Source organism: Taudactylus pleione, unplaced genomic scaffold, assembly GCF_031769625.1.
Source record: "Taudactylus pleione unplaced genomic scaffold, aTauple2 ptg000129l, whole genome shotgun sequence".
NCBI lineage: Eukaryota > Metazoa > Chordata > Amphibia > Anura > Myobatrachidae > Taudactylus > Taudactylus pleione.
Genome location: NW_028284531.1, coordinates 16,040,053 through 16,056,165, shown reverse-complemented (window position 1 = coordinate 16,056,165; position 16,113 = coordinate 16,040,053). Strand labels below are relative to the sequence as shown.

Sequence of the window (16,113 nt, the reverse complement as noted above, 5' to 3'; positions counted from 1 at the left end):
CAGCATTCTCTCCCTGACGTCTTGGCGCTCAGTAGGTGGAGACTAAACAATCAGCATATAGAAAATAACACATTTATTGTTTAAAAAAATATATACTGTACAATTTTTGATATAATAGGCTCTCATGGAGCATAAGAAAAGCATGTGAATAAGAAAATATGGCAACACAATATGCACTTATATTTAGCTAAAAGTATAGCATGACAATATACAAGGTGTGGTATATACCATAATATTGAGCAAAATATATGCCATAGGAAATAGTGCAGGTAAAAATGATAAAAAAGTATTTAGCTCATATAGAGTATATGTAAGGCAGTAGATGAAAGAGCCCCTACCCAGCTGGAGAGGAAGAGCTGTACGTGGTGGATGCAGAGTATGTCCGGTATACCCTGCATGACCTCCAAAGGCAGTCCAGAATCGAGTAAGTGTAAGTCCCTCCAAGAGATAACTGCAGACACAGGGGGTCATTCAGACCCGCTCGTGAGCGCAGGACGCTCGCAAGCGGGTCGATGTTACCCCAATGCGCATGCGCACGACGGAGGGAGCTCCGTCGTGCGCATGCGCGAGACCCAGACAGCGACAGCCAAGCTGTCGCTTCGGGTCTTGCACAAAAGGGGGCGTGCTGTCGATGGTGACTGACAGCACGCCCCCTTTGGTGGGCGTGGCTGCCAGACGGAGTAGTTCCCATGGGAACGCCTACCATCTGGGTCCGGCCCCACTGACATCACTAGTGATGTCAGTGGGAGTTATTTTTACTCTGATAGAGCCAAAATCACTCCAGGGCTTGCGGTCACCGAGATCCTACGGCAGGGTCTCGTCGCAAGCCTGATGGTCGCGATGGTCTTGACCATCGCGACCATCTTTTTGGCCACTCGCATATGCTGTGAGTGGTCACCCACAGCTATGCGAGCGGCCAGGAGGCCGCTCCATTTTCAGGTAGGAGGGCACTGATTCAGAGCGAGCGCTCTGGGCAGAGCGTCCGGCTCTGAATCAGGCCCACAGTTCAATAAGGCCAGTGCATTTCAAGCTTACTTGAGCTCTTTATCAATTAAAAACCAAACAGCGCCCCCTGCCCTGCGGTGCCCTGTGCCAGGGCACTGGTCACACTACCCTAGTTACGGGCCTGAGTAAGAGCTCCTCTTCTAGATTTGCCTCTGGCTCACAGCGCATGGCCACGCCCCCCAAGTGTACCTCTCTACGGCACTGGAAATATATTCTCTTAAGATATTTCTTTAATTAATAATAATGATAGTATAATTACTTCTCTAACATGTAGATTCTATATAGAATGTATTACTAAATGCTTGCTATTTTTCCAGGTAAATATGTCAAGATTGCAAACAAGAACAGCTTAGAGAGCAGTTCAGATGGTTCCCCGTCCAGTCACCGTCCACCGGTATTCTTAACGCCGGCAGCCAAGAAATGTAACAGAGTTAGTGGTGAGCAGAGACCACTTCAAGAATGGCTTGTTCATCTTTTGGCCTTGAAACCATACAGAAAACATGACCTCATTCTGCGGTTAGAAAGATCCAACACTTTTCCTAGGGATCAAACACAACTACTCTCTGCACTGGATGAGGTATTTATGTATGCGTGATTGTGAGTGTAACCTGTTGACTGTATTCGCAGATGGGTGAATGGGTCAGACTGGATAACTCGGCTGATATACTGGCGATGCATCCATCTGAATCTTACGTTTGCTCGGGAAAACCCTTATACCAGTGGTTCTCAAACTCGGCCTTAAGTACCCCACACAGGTCACGTTTTCCAGGTCACCCAGCAGGTGCACAAGTGTAGTCATTACTCACTGACACATTTTAAAAGATCCACAGGTGGAGCTAATTATTTCACTTGTGATTCTGTGAGGAGACCTGGAAAACATTCACTGTTGGGGTCCCGAGGACCGAGTTTAAGAACCTATGCCTTATACTATAATATGAATGTGTACTGGACTTAGATCCCAACCTTTACCAGTAACCAATACACTGACACAGAGATAGGAAAATAATAACCCTTTGGGGTTTTAATAGTTTCATAAACATGGGATAGGATATAATATCTTACTGTATAGTGATATAGCACACGGAATGGTGATTCAAATAAATAATTGTAAGAACAGGATCCTGCTATCATACAAATATATAATAAAAGTCACTTCACCAAGTCAATTTCTTCAATAACTATAGCTATAATTTAGAAAGTATACCTTTGCTGAGAGGGAATAATAGCCTTTTGGATATGTACTTGCAGGGCCGGTGCTTGGTGTCTCGGCACCCAGCGCCGTCCCGTGCTCCCCCTCCTCGCCTTTCCTAACTGCGCCCTCCCCCCTGAGCATAAAATAATAACTGCAGCAGGTGGGTGGAGGGCGGGGATCTTCTGCAGCTGGACTCCGGCGCCCCTGTGCGACCGCACGCACAGAGCATGCCTGGAGCCGGCCCTGTGTACTTGTTTTCCAATACTTCACAAAAATAATAAATTCCCCTTATAATAAATAAATTAGGTCGGTACGTTACTAGAAACTCACTAATTACTCCACTTAGCTATTCCATACTTATACCCTACGCCTCAGTCACACTGATATAATTAATATTTATTATTATCCTTTATATGGCGCCACAAGGGGTCTGCAGCACCTTATAGTGTACCTAAACAGGAACAGTATGAACAGAACAAGAAAAAAGAAGAAGATTGCAGTACATAGACAAGATTTATAAACAGTGCAGCTGCAGTAGTCATTGAACAGCGGGATGGACGATTCCAAAGGTTCTGGGCTTACGTTGGCAGAGGGGAGGTGCATAAATTATCCACTGCAATACCATACGCAGCCTGAGGCCTCATAGCATGACCTGAAGTTAGCAATTCCTGCCTTAACTGCGTATGGGTCCGATGTTACTCGATGTTACCGATTTCTTTCGCTATGTTGCCCAAGTATACGGATGTGTGTAAGGGGAAGTGGGCTTCCTTATGGTAAGCTGTGATTGCAACATTTACATTTCACCGCTGATATTAGCAACTGCAGTGCGTGCGTACTGGCAGAATAGCAATCCTTGCTGAATCAGGCCCTTAGAGTGTCCTGAGGTTGCTCCAGGTCAGCTGCACACACTGCAGGTTGCCTGTCTGGAACGTATTAAGTATGCTCAGGTGGTTCTGAAGCAGTGATCCTGGCTGCAGGGTGCCATTCCAGGCCCCCTGCTAGCCAGAAACAAAGGGCCTGATTCAGACCCACTCGCAAGCGGCTGTCCGCTCGCAAGTGGGTCGATGTTGTGCACTGCGCATGCGCACGACGGAGGGAGCTCCGTCGTGCGCATGCGCCAGACGCGACGAGCGAAGGACTTTCCTTCGCTCGTTGTGTCTGATCAAAGGGGGCGTGCTGTCGATGTTGATTGACAGCACGCCCCCTTTGGTGGGCGTGCCGGAGGCGTGCCTCCCTGATGGAGGCGTTCCCAAGGGAACGCCTACCCTCAGAAGCCGGCCCACTGACATCACTAGTGATGTCAGTGGGAGTGATTTTGGCTCTGATAGAGCCAAAATCACTCCGGGCCTTGCGGTTGAAAACCTCAACCGCAGGCTCCGGCTCGCAGTGGCGATGGTCGCGATGGTCAAGACCATCGCGGCCATCAAACTGCACGCTCGTATAGGCTGTGGGTGGTGACCCACAGCTATACGAGCGTCCAGGAGGACGCTCCATAATTATGGAGGGCGGCCCTCATTCAGAGCGTGCGCTCTACTCAGAGCGTACGGCTCTGAATGAGGGCCAAAGTCTTTGGGGCAGTGACGGTGCCGCCCACAGAGCCCTGAGTTCTATGCCGGCAGGACCAGTGTTTCCACTTTTGTTTTGGTTTTTTTCAGTTTTTCCTGGTTTGCAGCAGTGTTTCCACTTGGTTTTTCCCTGTTTGTGGCAATGTTAAGGGATACTGATTCCACCATTGGATTATTTTTTCTGGTCAGATGGAATTACCTTTTTCAGGGTAGAATTCTTGTTTACTTTAATTCGTTTTGTCAGCTTTCCTGTTATGTAATTACCACAGGACTTTGAGAAAAATTGTGCCAGGGAATTTTTCCTGGAAAACCATGACAAAAACTGACAGACACCAGGAAATCTAAACATTTGAAAGTGGAAACACTGAGCAGGACCCTCTCTGTCCAGTCATTTACCTCAGACCAACTGTTACTCTTTGCCTCAGTGACATTTATAGCTCCTCTTGGGTTCCCATGGAAACCTTTTTCAATTCACTACACAGCTAACTGCATAAAGGACACTCCTACATTAACCACCTTACTGCAGACATTTGCACAAATGGCAGTGGAAGGTTACAGTGAGATTTACTTGTGGAACTTGAATGCTGGAATGAGATAAAGGGGTGGAGAAGGTGGCTTCCTCTTGGGAGGAGCATATGCATTAATTAGGAGAATAACAACCCGTAATGATCATATATTTCAATGTTGCCCTTACATCGTTTCCTTTTATGGCTAGCTTGGTGGAGACCTCAGTGACTTTTAATTAGCGGTGGCCTGAAGACAGTTCAAGTTGCAACAGTGTCTATGGTGAAGTCCATGTGGAACTTGAGCAAAGTAACTTGATCAGTAAAGGGAAAGATTGGGAAGAAGCACATTTTCAATGGTCGGGATATCCGGGCATTAAATCGCAGGTCAACGCAAAACAGACAAGCAACTATTAATTGACTGGAAACTTCAACATGTGGCACAAGCATTCAGTTTTTTATAAAAAATTGTCAAATGAGAACAGCACAGAACTGTACGTCATATTCGAGTTGCTGTACACCAACTGCTTGTCACCAAATGTGCAATCCAGCAGTGCAGAGAGCAAAGGCAATGATCTAAAGTTTTTGACAAACCCAGGAGTGTACATATGGTGTCTGCCTAGAATATGTGAACACAAACTGGCTACTGGTACATTTATAATCTTTTATATTTTGCCAGCTGGGAAGGGTTCTGGTAGTCCCATAAGGTTCTTGCCAAAGTTCAGATGTAGTCCTTATCTTAAAAGTCAAGGTAAATTCTAATTGCTACTTTATGGTCCTCAGTGATTAAGCCCTTGTGGTCGCCTAGTGGATTGATTAGCTTTTACCCTCATATTTTATGGCCTTTTCAGTCACCAGATCTGAAATCAGCCTAGTATGTATGGGATATGTGTGAACAAGTCTTAAGGGGTTTATTTATAAAGCTGCATTGTTTCAAAATCGCAGATTTTCAGGGGTTTTTACCTCAGATTTAAAGCAGCAATTTTGTCTAAGGCAAAACCAGGTGTGTTTTGCCTTAAATAAAATTGCTGCTTTAAATCCTGCAGTGAAAATCTCTGAAATTTGGCAATTTTTATTAACTGTATAAATAGGCCCAACAGAAGTGGCTGTGTTTTCTAAAAGTGGGCGGCTAATTTAAAAAGTTAAGAAAAAAATGAGGTGTGATCTACATTGGTCCCATCAATGTGGCTAAACAATGGTGTCAGCACAAAACAATGATGGTGATTTGGGAATGGCTTCTCAGCAGCTTGTGAAGACTTGACAATATGCAAAACTCACATTGGACAGATACACCCTAGTGATTAACTTCTTCATGTATCCTGATTTCAATCCAGAACAGACAGCGTTTCATATTATTTTAATTTTTATTTTGTGTTCATGTCTTTCTGCAAAGGTTTAATTCCAGTTATTTAATCCATGCATAGCGACCTTCTGTTCATCCAGTACCTTTATTATAAGAACATTGTGACATTAGGACCGAGGTATATAGTTTCAGAATTTTATCATCTGACATTTAAAGAGATTAAATCTGTAATTTAGATTTTTTTTTCTAGTTTATATAAAGAGTGTAAGTAAAGCGGTTGTCTTGCTGCCTCATGCGTGAAGTTCACTGTTGTATTGTAATATGGGTATCATTGTATATATTCCAGGTAGGATGCTTAAACCCCAAAGATGGCAAGTACAGCTTGAGAGAGGAACTTTATAGTCAGGTACAAAAGGAATGGATGGGGTATACCCCAGAGGAGAGGCAGCATCTGGCAGGCATTGTCTCAAGGTACGAAGGACAATCACCTTATTTATTCTGGAACAAATTACCATATACCCTGGAATTGTCCTCTTTGTTTTTCCTGATGCTTATACAGGTCTGGCTCTAAGTGAGCTTGAAGAAGTTACGTCAATTGATATATAAATGTATTTCTGTTTGAATTTAATTGTTTCCAAGTATTTCCCTTTCACAATATGCACACACATGCTATTTCACACATGGGGCCTGGTTCAGAGGTGGATGGATTTAGAACATTGGGTGCCCGCTGGCGGACGCATATCAGAATTGAATGGAGATCCATGCAATTTCGAAAGGCATTCCTGGGCGGTGCCTGGGGGGGGGGGGAGAGTGACTTTTGTCGGCGGTGTATCGGTGGACGTGTCTGTGTAAGAGTCTGCGTCGAAAGACACAGTTCCATCAGCACTGGCGTCCATGTCCCGTTGGACATTCTGTGCAACAATAGGGTTGCTCTAATGTCCGAATATGCGGTCGATGTCCACTCGAAGGTGCGACTGTATTGAACCACAGTGGATTAGAGCCAAAGCCGGTGGGTGTATCCGTAGAATGCCCATCGGTTGTGGCATTAGCATAAATTCACAGCTGCTACTGCACCAATATCCTCCTCTGATTCAGGCACAAAGGACTAAATGTAATAGACTGCGAGTCGGCGCCGCTGTGGGAATCCATACGAGTATGTCCGTATTTTTAAAGCAGCAAGCATGTTAAAGACTAAACCAAGCTGGTATAGCCTTTAACATGCTTGCTGCTTTAAAAATACGGACATACTCGATTGTATTCCTGCAGCGGCGCCGAATCGCAGTCTATTACATTTAGCCCATGGTGTATTACTGAGCTGTACACCCTCTCAACTGTACTATATAGAATCTTGGCCAAAGTAGTTCCGGAGTTATGTTTGGGTGTCATCCTTGACTTTGTCCCCCAAATATAATCTGCATCCAAGTCTTTTTATATACATCAAAGAAACATCTCCGGAATACACACAAGACCATGCAAAAAATACATGCATTCCCAATCTCTTTTTCCATTGCAATCCCTTTCTCATTGGTCTTCTTACCAGCAGCTAGACTAATTTTCCTCGCAAAATATTGCTGCTCTGCTCAGTTGTAATATAAATACTTCTTATAACATAAAAAGTAATTTAAAAAACATACACCTCATTGTTCTGAGACGCTTACCCTCACTCATAACCTGCTCTTATTCGTGGTTATGGGATTTTTTTGGGTTGCACCCACTGTGTGGCGTTCCATCCCTCTCACCACAAGACTTGCCCCAAGCTTCCAAACGTTCCACAAAAACACACCTCTTCAGGCAAGGCTATCAAGTCTCTGGACCAATTTATTAACATCCCTAAAATATTGTATCTGATTACCCCCTCTACAAAGTTCATAAATGTATATTTATCTCCTTCTGGAACCTAAACCAACTGCTGTTGTGTGATAGTATCATATAGCCCCACTTAGCACGTTCTTCCTCTGGCTGCATCAGATTCCAATATATGGCACTTAACTTTATCTATCAAACTCTTAGGGCCAAATTCAATTCAGTGCGATGTTGAATAGCTGTGGGAGGGAGCCCCCAAAGCTATTCAATAGACCGCGCTGTTTGGGCCGCTAAAGAATTTCCTCTCGCACCCCCTGGGGATGTGAGGAGAAATCCGACAAAAGTGCCGGGCACGCAGCTGTTTGCCGCCTTAGCGCAGCGCTAACAGTCGTGCGCCCGGCCCTTTAGTCAGAAAATGCCGGTTACCGCGCCTTAACATCCAGGTTAAGTCGCGAGAACTTTCATTCTCTGACTTAACCCATTCCCGGCAACACTTACAGCACATTGAATTGAATATCTGCAGGAGCTCCCTCCCGCGGCTATTCAACATCGCACTGAATTGAATTCGGTCCCTAGTTTCCTATGACAGTACAGTTGCAAGCAGGGCCCTCTTATCTGTATGTCTGATTTATTAAATACCCATTCTTGTTTTTTTTTTTTTTCCCCATTTGTAAAGCCCTGTGGGATATACTGGCACTATATTAATAAATGCTAATAATAATAGCAGCCTGTTTAGATGTTAGATCGCTATCACTTATATATGGTGTTTACAATTCTTTAAGTATGCACTACTAGCAGGGCCTGATTTTGGCTTCCGGATGCCCTAAGCTAATACACTTGTAGTGCCCCCTGTAATGCTGCAAAACACAGAACACAGTGCATATGTATGCTCTAGTGTGCATTCTAGCACCCTGCACCTGTCACAACCCATGCAGTTAATCTTCCCTGTCTGGGGTGTTGCTCTCTGCTCTGGGGCTTCTAGCACACTTTAGTCTGTATCCCAGCAGTTTGTTGCTTCAGCTGATTGTACTAGAAGCACCAGAGCCGAGAGAGACACCCCAGACAGGAAAGAGGAACTGCACAGGTTGTGACAGGTGCAGGGTGCTAGAATGAACACTAACGGTGAAGAAACAATGATTATACAGCTGACACATTTGATCTTGGCATCTAATGATATTTGTGGAGTGTAAGGGAGAAGTTGACTTCTGGGAAAGCAAGGAAGACTCTGAAGATAATAGGATACAGATCTTCAGGCTATCCAGATGGTGCTGTAACACAATGTATATAAATGATTGAGCAGTAAGTTACATGCTCACATTGCCAAAGACATCTGGTATTAACTTCAAGTACTTCCCTCAACACCGCCTCTGGACTGCTGGAAAACCAAAAGGTTTTTTCTTTTTTTCATTAAGCCGTGCAGCCACCGCCTACTACATGGTATGAACTAGGTCATCATTTTATTCCCCAGTTGCCAACTGCGTGGTGCCCCACAAGTACAGAATACCTAAGCTGCTACTCAACCAGCCTAATGGTTAATCAGACACTGCTTAAAACTAAATTAATGATTTGCTAGCAAAGACCTGATTTAGAGTTGTACGCTAATTTCATCACTGCTGCGATCTTGAATGTAGCAGTTGTGCGTAAATATGCAAATGTCGCAGACACTGAGGAATGTTTTGAGACGCTCACCTGCGACTTTGCCAATCCAACTATCTGTGTACAAAGACATAGCATCAGTCGTAGATCATTCGATTATCGCAGTTCTGAGTAACTCTATAGCTACTCAGAATGGGCGTGGAAACTTTCTGTCGACATCTTAATAATGTTGACATCATAACTGTCAACATTGTGGTGTTGCCATTATGAACGTGGACATTGTTATTGTAGACCTAATGACTGCATCCCATTATGTGCTACCTTTACACTATTTCCTGTATTTAAAATACTGTTGGATACACGAGTATGAGAAGAAAAATAATTATTTCATTCTTCATGAGTTTTTGTAAACTACATTAGGATTTTAAAGATAAAAATTTGGTACTTGAAACAGATTGCTCACACAATAGGGATTGGCTCACATTTGTTTTAATTAGAGAAGAGGGGGCCCGTGTGCATCCCCCGTCACAGGCCCGATCCTCTCACACCGGCGGCTGGCAGCCGACTGACGCGGCTGGCCGGCCACCACAGAATCAGTAGACTCTGGGCACTAGAGTGTGCCCAGAGTCTGCTGCTTATGCACAGATCGCCGGGGAAAGAGCACGGCCACCATTTTCCCAGCAATTTCCTGACAGCGCATGCACAAAACACCGGAAAAATGCCCACGGCAGCCCTTTTCTGGCATTTTTGAGCAGTGCTGAGAGACCCGACGCAGGACCTCGAAGAGGTAAGTTTTAGATAATATAGGTACTGCACCCATTATAAATACGCTACCTGTGTGGGCCTGTAGGTTTAAAATCACTACTGCAAATTTGCAGCCTAACAAGTGCATCTTGATTGCGTGTACTTTAAGGTGTATGCAACTCAAAATACTGTGTAAATGCATATAATGACATTTTAAAATTAAATAAGAGGTAAGTCTCAAAAAAGTGTTACCCCCTCCCCCTCCCCATCCTAAATTATTTAACCAGTACCATGGCCATAGTCTGGGATTGTTGCAGATAATGTAGGGAGACAAAGAGCATACTTCCCTTCCCTGCAATAGTGACATCCAGCATCAGGACAATTTCTCTTCCCTTGTCATAAGGTCCTTGTAAGCTAGGTCCGCATGGCGTGGTGTTGCCTTGGTGAATCGGGCCTGTAAAAATGTCAGTCCCCATTAGGGCTATCCAAGCTGTAAAGGACTGTGACTCCTTCCAGAACTATGGTGCCAGGGTAATGGGTTCAAACATTAATATAATATAATATATATATATATATATATATATACATACATACATACATACACAAAGCAGACCCCTAATAAGGCACTAGAAGGCTATATTTATTGGTCCTAACAAGGAGGTTAACAAATATATACAGATTGGTCCTTTTGTATCCAAAGTACAGCCTCAAAATGAATTCCAACAGTTAATATATAGATATATAAATAATCATACAGAGTGTCCGCACTTGCAGCACCAGAATCAACTTGGGGGTGCTCAATTAAGGACAAAACAGCCCATGAAATATAAAAAATGAGAAGAATTGGCACTCACCAGGTAGCTGACAAGAAAATTGGTTTTTAATTACCCATCTTGAGGGAGAAAGTGTATAGAGCCATAAAGTGCAATAGTCATAGTCTACGTTTCGGTCCTATGTAGGACCTTCTTCAGGACATCACAGCAGACATGTTTCAGCTTGAAAACCAAAGACAGACTAAATACCACCACCACTAGCTGACATATATACCCACTTCCATTAGGTGGAGCTCCACCCACGCAAAACACAATGTATGCTGGGACATAGTCACTGCATATTGTAAACAACTAAACAAACATATCCCAGTCGACACTAAGATGATTTCCTTATTAGCAATGAGTCCCACCGCCCATAGAGCGTCGAGAACAACTTCCACATGGAATTAAACAACAGATATAAGAGAAAGAAAACGGCGCTATTACCGGAAGTTCCATGCGTTCCACAGCAGTGGGACGCATACCTACAACCGGAAGTCGCGCACAAATCATTGTCGGGAGTTAGTCAGCGCTATAGTTACAAATAGCGCTGACATTCTCATGGGGCTGTCATTATAATAGTGTCAGAGTGCCCAAAATGGGATCAACGTCATCTGCACATTCAGCAGCAAAAGTTTATTGCTCTAATGCCTTCAATGGCACATAAGGACCCAAACAATAGAGGGCATGCAGCACAACATATCTCAATAACACCCCCTGCTGGTCTGGAGGATAATACACCTACACACCACAGGGAATAAATGTTCAAAAGTGGGTTCTCATTTAAAAAAATATTATTAGCAATGCGTTGGTGTAGGTATATATGTCAGCATAAAACCAAACATTGAAAAAAAAATATATTACAAAAATAATAATCAACAATAAAAAGTCATATATAAAGAAATGACCCTAAACAACATTAAATAAGGAAAAGGAAAAATGGGGACTCCCATAAATATATAGAAGCCCTCATTTCAAAATACCATCATTACAAAAAACAACATCATTTAAAAAAAACATTAAGTGGATTGGATTCATTAAGTCCCTTTGGAACTAGAGTGTCTAACTCAAAAATCCATCTTGCTTCACGTTTACGTAAGGCAACATCCCGGTCACCACCTCTTCTCAAAGCAGGGATATGATCTATCATCATGCATTTCATACTAGACACTGAGTGCCCAAGTTGTAGAAAATGTAGTGCCACAGGTTTATCTGTTCTCTGTGTCTCTATCGCCATTCTGATGGATGAGCGATGATTCGCCATCCGTTCTCTGAAGGGTCTCTTCGTCATCCCGACATAATACAACCCACATGGGCAAACTAGGATGTAAATAATAAAGTCCATAAGACAATGTAATTTGTGTTTTATTTTTATCCTTCTGCCATTGTGCGGATGAGCGAAAGTAGCTCCAGTCAATAAAGACCGACAAGTTGTACAGTCTGGACATCTGAAACATCCCATCTTCCGATTGTGCAGCCAAGTGTTCGTTTTTACTTCTGGTGTCATAGTTGGTCGCATTAAAAGATTACGAAGATTGGGACCACGTCGATAGGCACAAACCGGCGGCTTCTTGCCCAATGCTCCTAATTCACGATCTGACGTGATTATGGGCCAATGTTTACAAATAACTTTATTGGCATGATTAGAAGTTGCATCAAAGGTGCTTGTAAATAGCATCCTTGTCGGGTCCAATCTGGAATTTTCTGTCAGACCTATCTGTGAGTGCCGTGTTCTTGCCTTAAATAAACATCTACGTAAAGTCATGTCTGAATAACCTCGTTCCAAAAATCGCTGGGTCATCCCCGCACGATGTCACGATATATCGTGATGGCAACACTCTCGGCACCACCCTTTATAGGAAGGACACTGATCGCAATACCTTACTTTACTCTACGAGTCAACATCCAAGTCAATTAAAAGAAAGTCTACCAATTTCTCAATACTTACGTATCTTTAGGAACAATTCCTCAGTTTCCCAAGCAGAAACACAAATTGCGGGGATGACCCAGCGATTTTTGGAACGAGGTTATTCAGACATGACTTTACGTAGATGTTTATTTAAGGCAAGAACACGGCACTCACAGATAGGTCTGACAGAAAATTCCAGATTGGACCCGACAAGGATGCTATTTACAAGCACCTTTGATGCAACTTCTAATCATGCCAATAAAGTTATTTGTAAACATTGGCCCATAATCACGTCAGATCGTGAATTAGGAGCATTGGGCAAGAAGCCGCTGGTTTGTGCCTATCGACGTGGTCCCAATCTTCGTAATCTTTTAATGCGACCAACTATGACACCAGAAGTAAAAACGAACACTTGGCTGCACAATCGGAAGATGGGATGTTTCAGATGTCCAGACTGTACAACTTGTCGGTCTTTATTGACTGGAGCTACTTTCGCTCATCCGCACAATGGCAGAAGGATAAAAATAAAACACAAATTACATTGTCTTATGGACTTTATTATTTACATCCTAGTTTGCCCATGTGGGTTGTATTATGTCGGGATGACGAAGAGACCCTTCAGAGAACGGATGGCGAATCATCGCTCATCCATCAGAATGGCGATAGAGACACAGAGAACAGATAAACCTGTGGCACTACATTTTCTACAACTTGGGCACTCAGTGTCTAGTATGAAATGCATGATGATAGATCATATCCCTGCTTTGAGAAGAGGTGGTGACCGGGATGTTGCCTTACGTAAACGTGAAGCAAGATGGAATTTTGAGTTAGACACTCTAGTTCCAAAGGGACTTAATGAATCCAATCCACTTAATGTTTTTTTGAAATGATGTTGTTTTTTGTAATGATGGTATTTTGAAATGAGGGCTTCTATATATTTATGGAAGTCCCCATTTTTCCTTTTCCTTATTTAATGTTGTTTAGGGTCATTTCTTTATATATGACTTTTTATTGTTGATTATTATTTTTGTAATATATATTTTTTTTAATGTTTGGTTTTATGCTGACATATATACCTACACCAACGCATTGCTAATAATATTTTTTTAAATGAGAACCCACTTTTGAACATTTATTCCCTGTGGTGTGTAGGTGTATTATCCTCCAGACCAGCAGGGGGTGTTATTGAGATATGTTGTGCTGCATGCCCTCTATTGTTTGGGTCCTTATGTGCCATTGAAGGCATTAGAGCAATAAACTTTTGCTGCTGAATGTGCAGATGACGTTGATCCCATTTTGGGCACTCTGACACTATTATAATGACAGCCCCATGAGAATGTCAGCGCTATTTGTAACTATAGCGCTGACTAACTCCCGACAATGATTTGTGCGCGACTTCCGGTTGTAGGTATGCGTCCCACTGCTGTGGAACGCATGGAACTTCCGGTAATAGCGCCGTTTTCTTTCTCTTATATCTGTTGTTTAATTCCATGTGGAAGTTGTTCTCGACGCTCTATGGGCGGTGGGACTCATTGCTAATAAGGAAATCATCTTAGTGTCGACTGGGATATGTTTGTTTAGTTGTTTACAATATGCAGTGACTATGTCCCAGCATACATTGTGTTTTGCCTGGGTGGAGCTCCACCTAATGGAAGTGGGTATATATGTCAGCTAGTGGTGGTGGTATTTAGTCTGTCTTTGGTTTTCAAGCTGAAACATGTCTGCTGTGATGTCCTGAAGAAGGTCCTACATAGGACCGAAACGTAGACTATGACTATTGCACTTTATGGCTCTATGCACTTTCTCCCTCAAGATGGGTAATTAAAAACCAATTTTCTTGTCAGCTACCTGGTGAGTGCCAATTCTTCTCATTTTTTATAGATATATAAATAGATACAGTGTTGCATAGAAAAAAAAGTCTGTTCGCATATTGGGTCTGATTCAGATTTGCGCATAAACTCGATGGACACAGATTTCCCGGCCTCACAAGCTGAAGCTTACTCAGACTGGCCGGTGTTGCCATCGAGACCATAGTGATCTGATGCAGAGTCTACGGACACTGTACTTGGATCGCAATTAGGAGGCATCTGATTCCTGTAGGTGTCTGCTGTAGTATTTCAATATTTGCTGGATGATATTGCACAGCTGCTTCCATATACATTAAAGCTGCAGTCTGCTGAGTTTTGTGGCTGTCTACTCTCATTGGCCTTACATTAGTTTTTTTTCTTCTTTAAATGTTGTAGGAAGCATCTAAATATTTCTTCATCCCAGAATTACCAGACAGCTGCTGAGCGAGAGAGAACACAGCATAGCCTACCATCTTCTCACTGTAATTCCCGGGTTAGGCCTCCTGATGCTGTAAGTGATCATTTCATATAGCTGGCTTCAACATTGGGGCGAAACCTGTATATCCACTGTCTACAATTCATACCCTCTAATAGTGTGTGTTTTTCATATGTCACATCTATTAAAGTATATCTGAAATCTGTCCTCTGAAATATTAGCTTGGTTTTAGGAACTCATAAAGGGTGTGAAAGCCATGGCTGTTCTATGAGCCATTGCTTAACACACAGGTTCCTTTGCCAGCCTATACAAATGTATTCGTAAATATATATTTGGGAAAATTGGGTTAGCAAAAATGCAGCAACACAAAAATGGATGTGCAGTTGACAATTGTCACATTTAAATTTATCTTTTTAAACTTAGAATATAGAGGGGCTTGTTTGCAGAGAGCAACAGTAACGCTGTATATTCACACTGCACAAGCACCAAGCTGACTGTACACAAATACGGGAGTTGTAGAGCTGTACGCATTTGCATCGCATTTACACTTACGACTGAAGAAGGGTAACTGGCTTGTCAGACACATACAGAAAGTTGAGTGAGGGAGTGTCGGCGGAAGTGGGAACTATGCAGAAGAAAGTTAGCGTAGATACACCTACTTCCAGGCGTATCTTTTGCACCCAGTAAAGATGATAATGAAGAGGACTAGTAGCAGCTAAGTGTACACCCAGTGGGCCTGTGCATCGCAAGATATGCATAACTCTGCGTATACAGTGCAAATGTACGCATGTTTGCTGTGCACACACTTCAGGAGCAATATGCTCCCAGTCTCAGTCCATCCATGCATCAGAGCCAGAGTTGGAGATATGTTCATGTTTGTTTCTCTATGGATACCATCTGGGTATTGGAGCGGCTGTTTGTTTATATAAAGCAGAACATGTAGCATGTTTGCCAAATTCAATCCTAGTAGATATTTTAGTTTTGTTCCATTTGCTGTGCTGCTTCTGTTACCCATAATTGGATTGTAAAACTGAATAATCATGGGAGCATGTGGCTACATATTTAATAAGTACAGCTAATCAAATATAAATGTGAAAACAGATAAAATGTAAACATTCTTTATCTCTTTAGCCAAAGTACAAAATAAAATAATCATAACCTAAAACATGCCTGACCGGGGAATGTAGTGGCCTTATCAACCTAGGTCGACCCCAGAACGCCATTGCCGGGAGATCAACAAATATGAAATGCTCCTTTAAGCTTTTCAGGCATGATGGCAGTACAACTGTAAAAATTATGATTAATCCAAATATTTACAGTTGTACTGCCGCCACCTGTGAAATGCGTATGTCAAACTTGACAGCATCCTGGTGCCGACATTCCTGCTTGTTGACATAA

At 42.8% G+C, this 16,113-nt stretch overlaps 1 protein-coding gene across 1 annotated transcript in view; it reads left to right on the top strand.

Annotated features, from left to right (window-relative positions):
- The window catches only part of ELL3 (elongation factor for RNA polymerase II 3), a 140,596-nt gene that overhangs the window by 101,143 nt on the left and 23,340 nt on the right, over positions 1–16,113 (top strand). Inside the window, exons 5-7 of the mRNA XM_088472892.1 lie at positions 1,323–1,582; positions 5,915–6,039; positions 14,676–14,790. Coding sequence (XP_088329018.1) covers positions 1,323–1,582; positions 5,915–6,039; positions 14,676–14,790 — 500 coding nt within the window. The remainder of the gene's footprint in view (positions 1–1,322; positions 1,583–5,914; positions 6,040–14,675; positions 14,791–16,113) is intronic.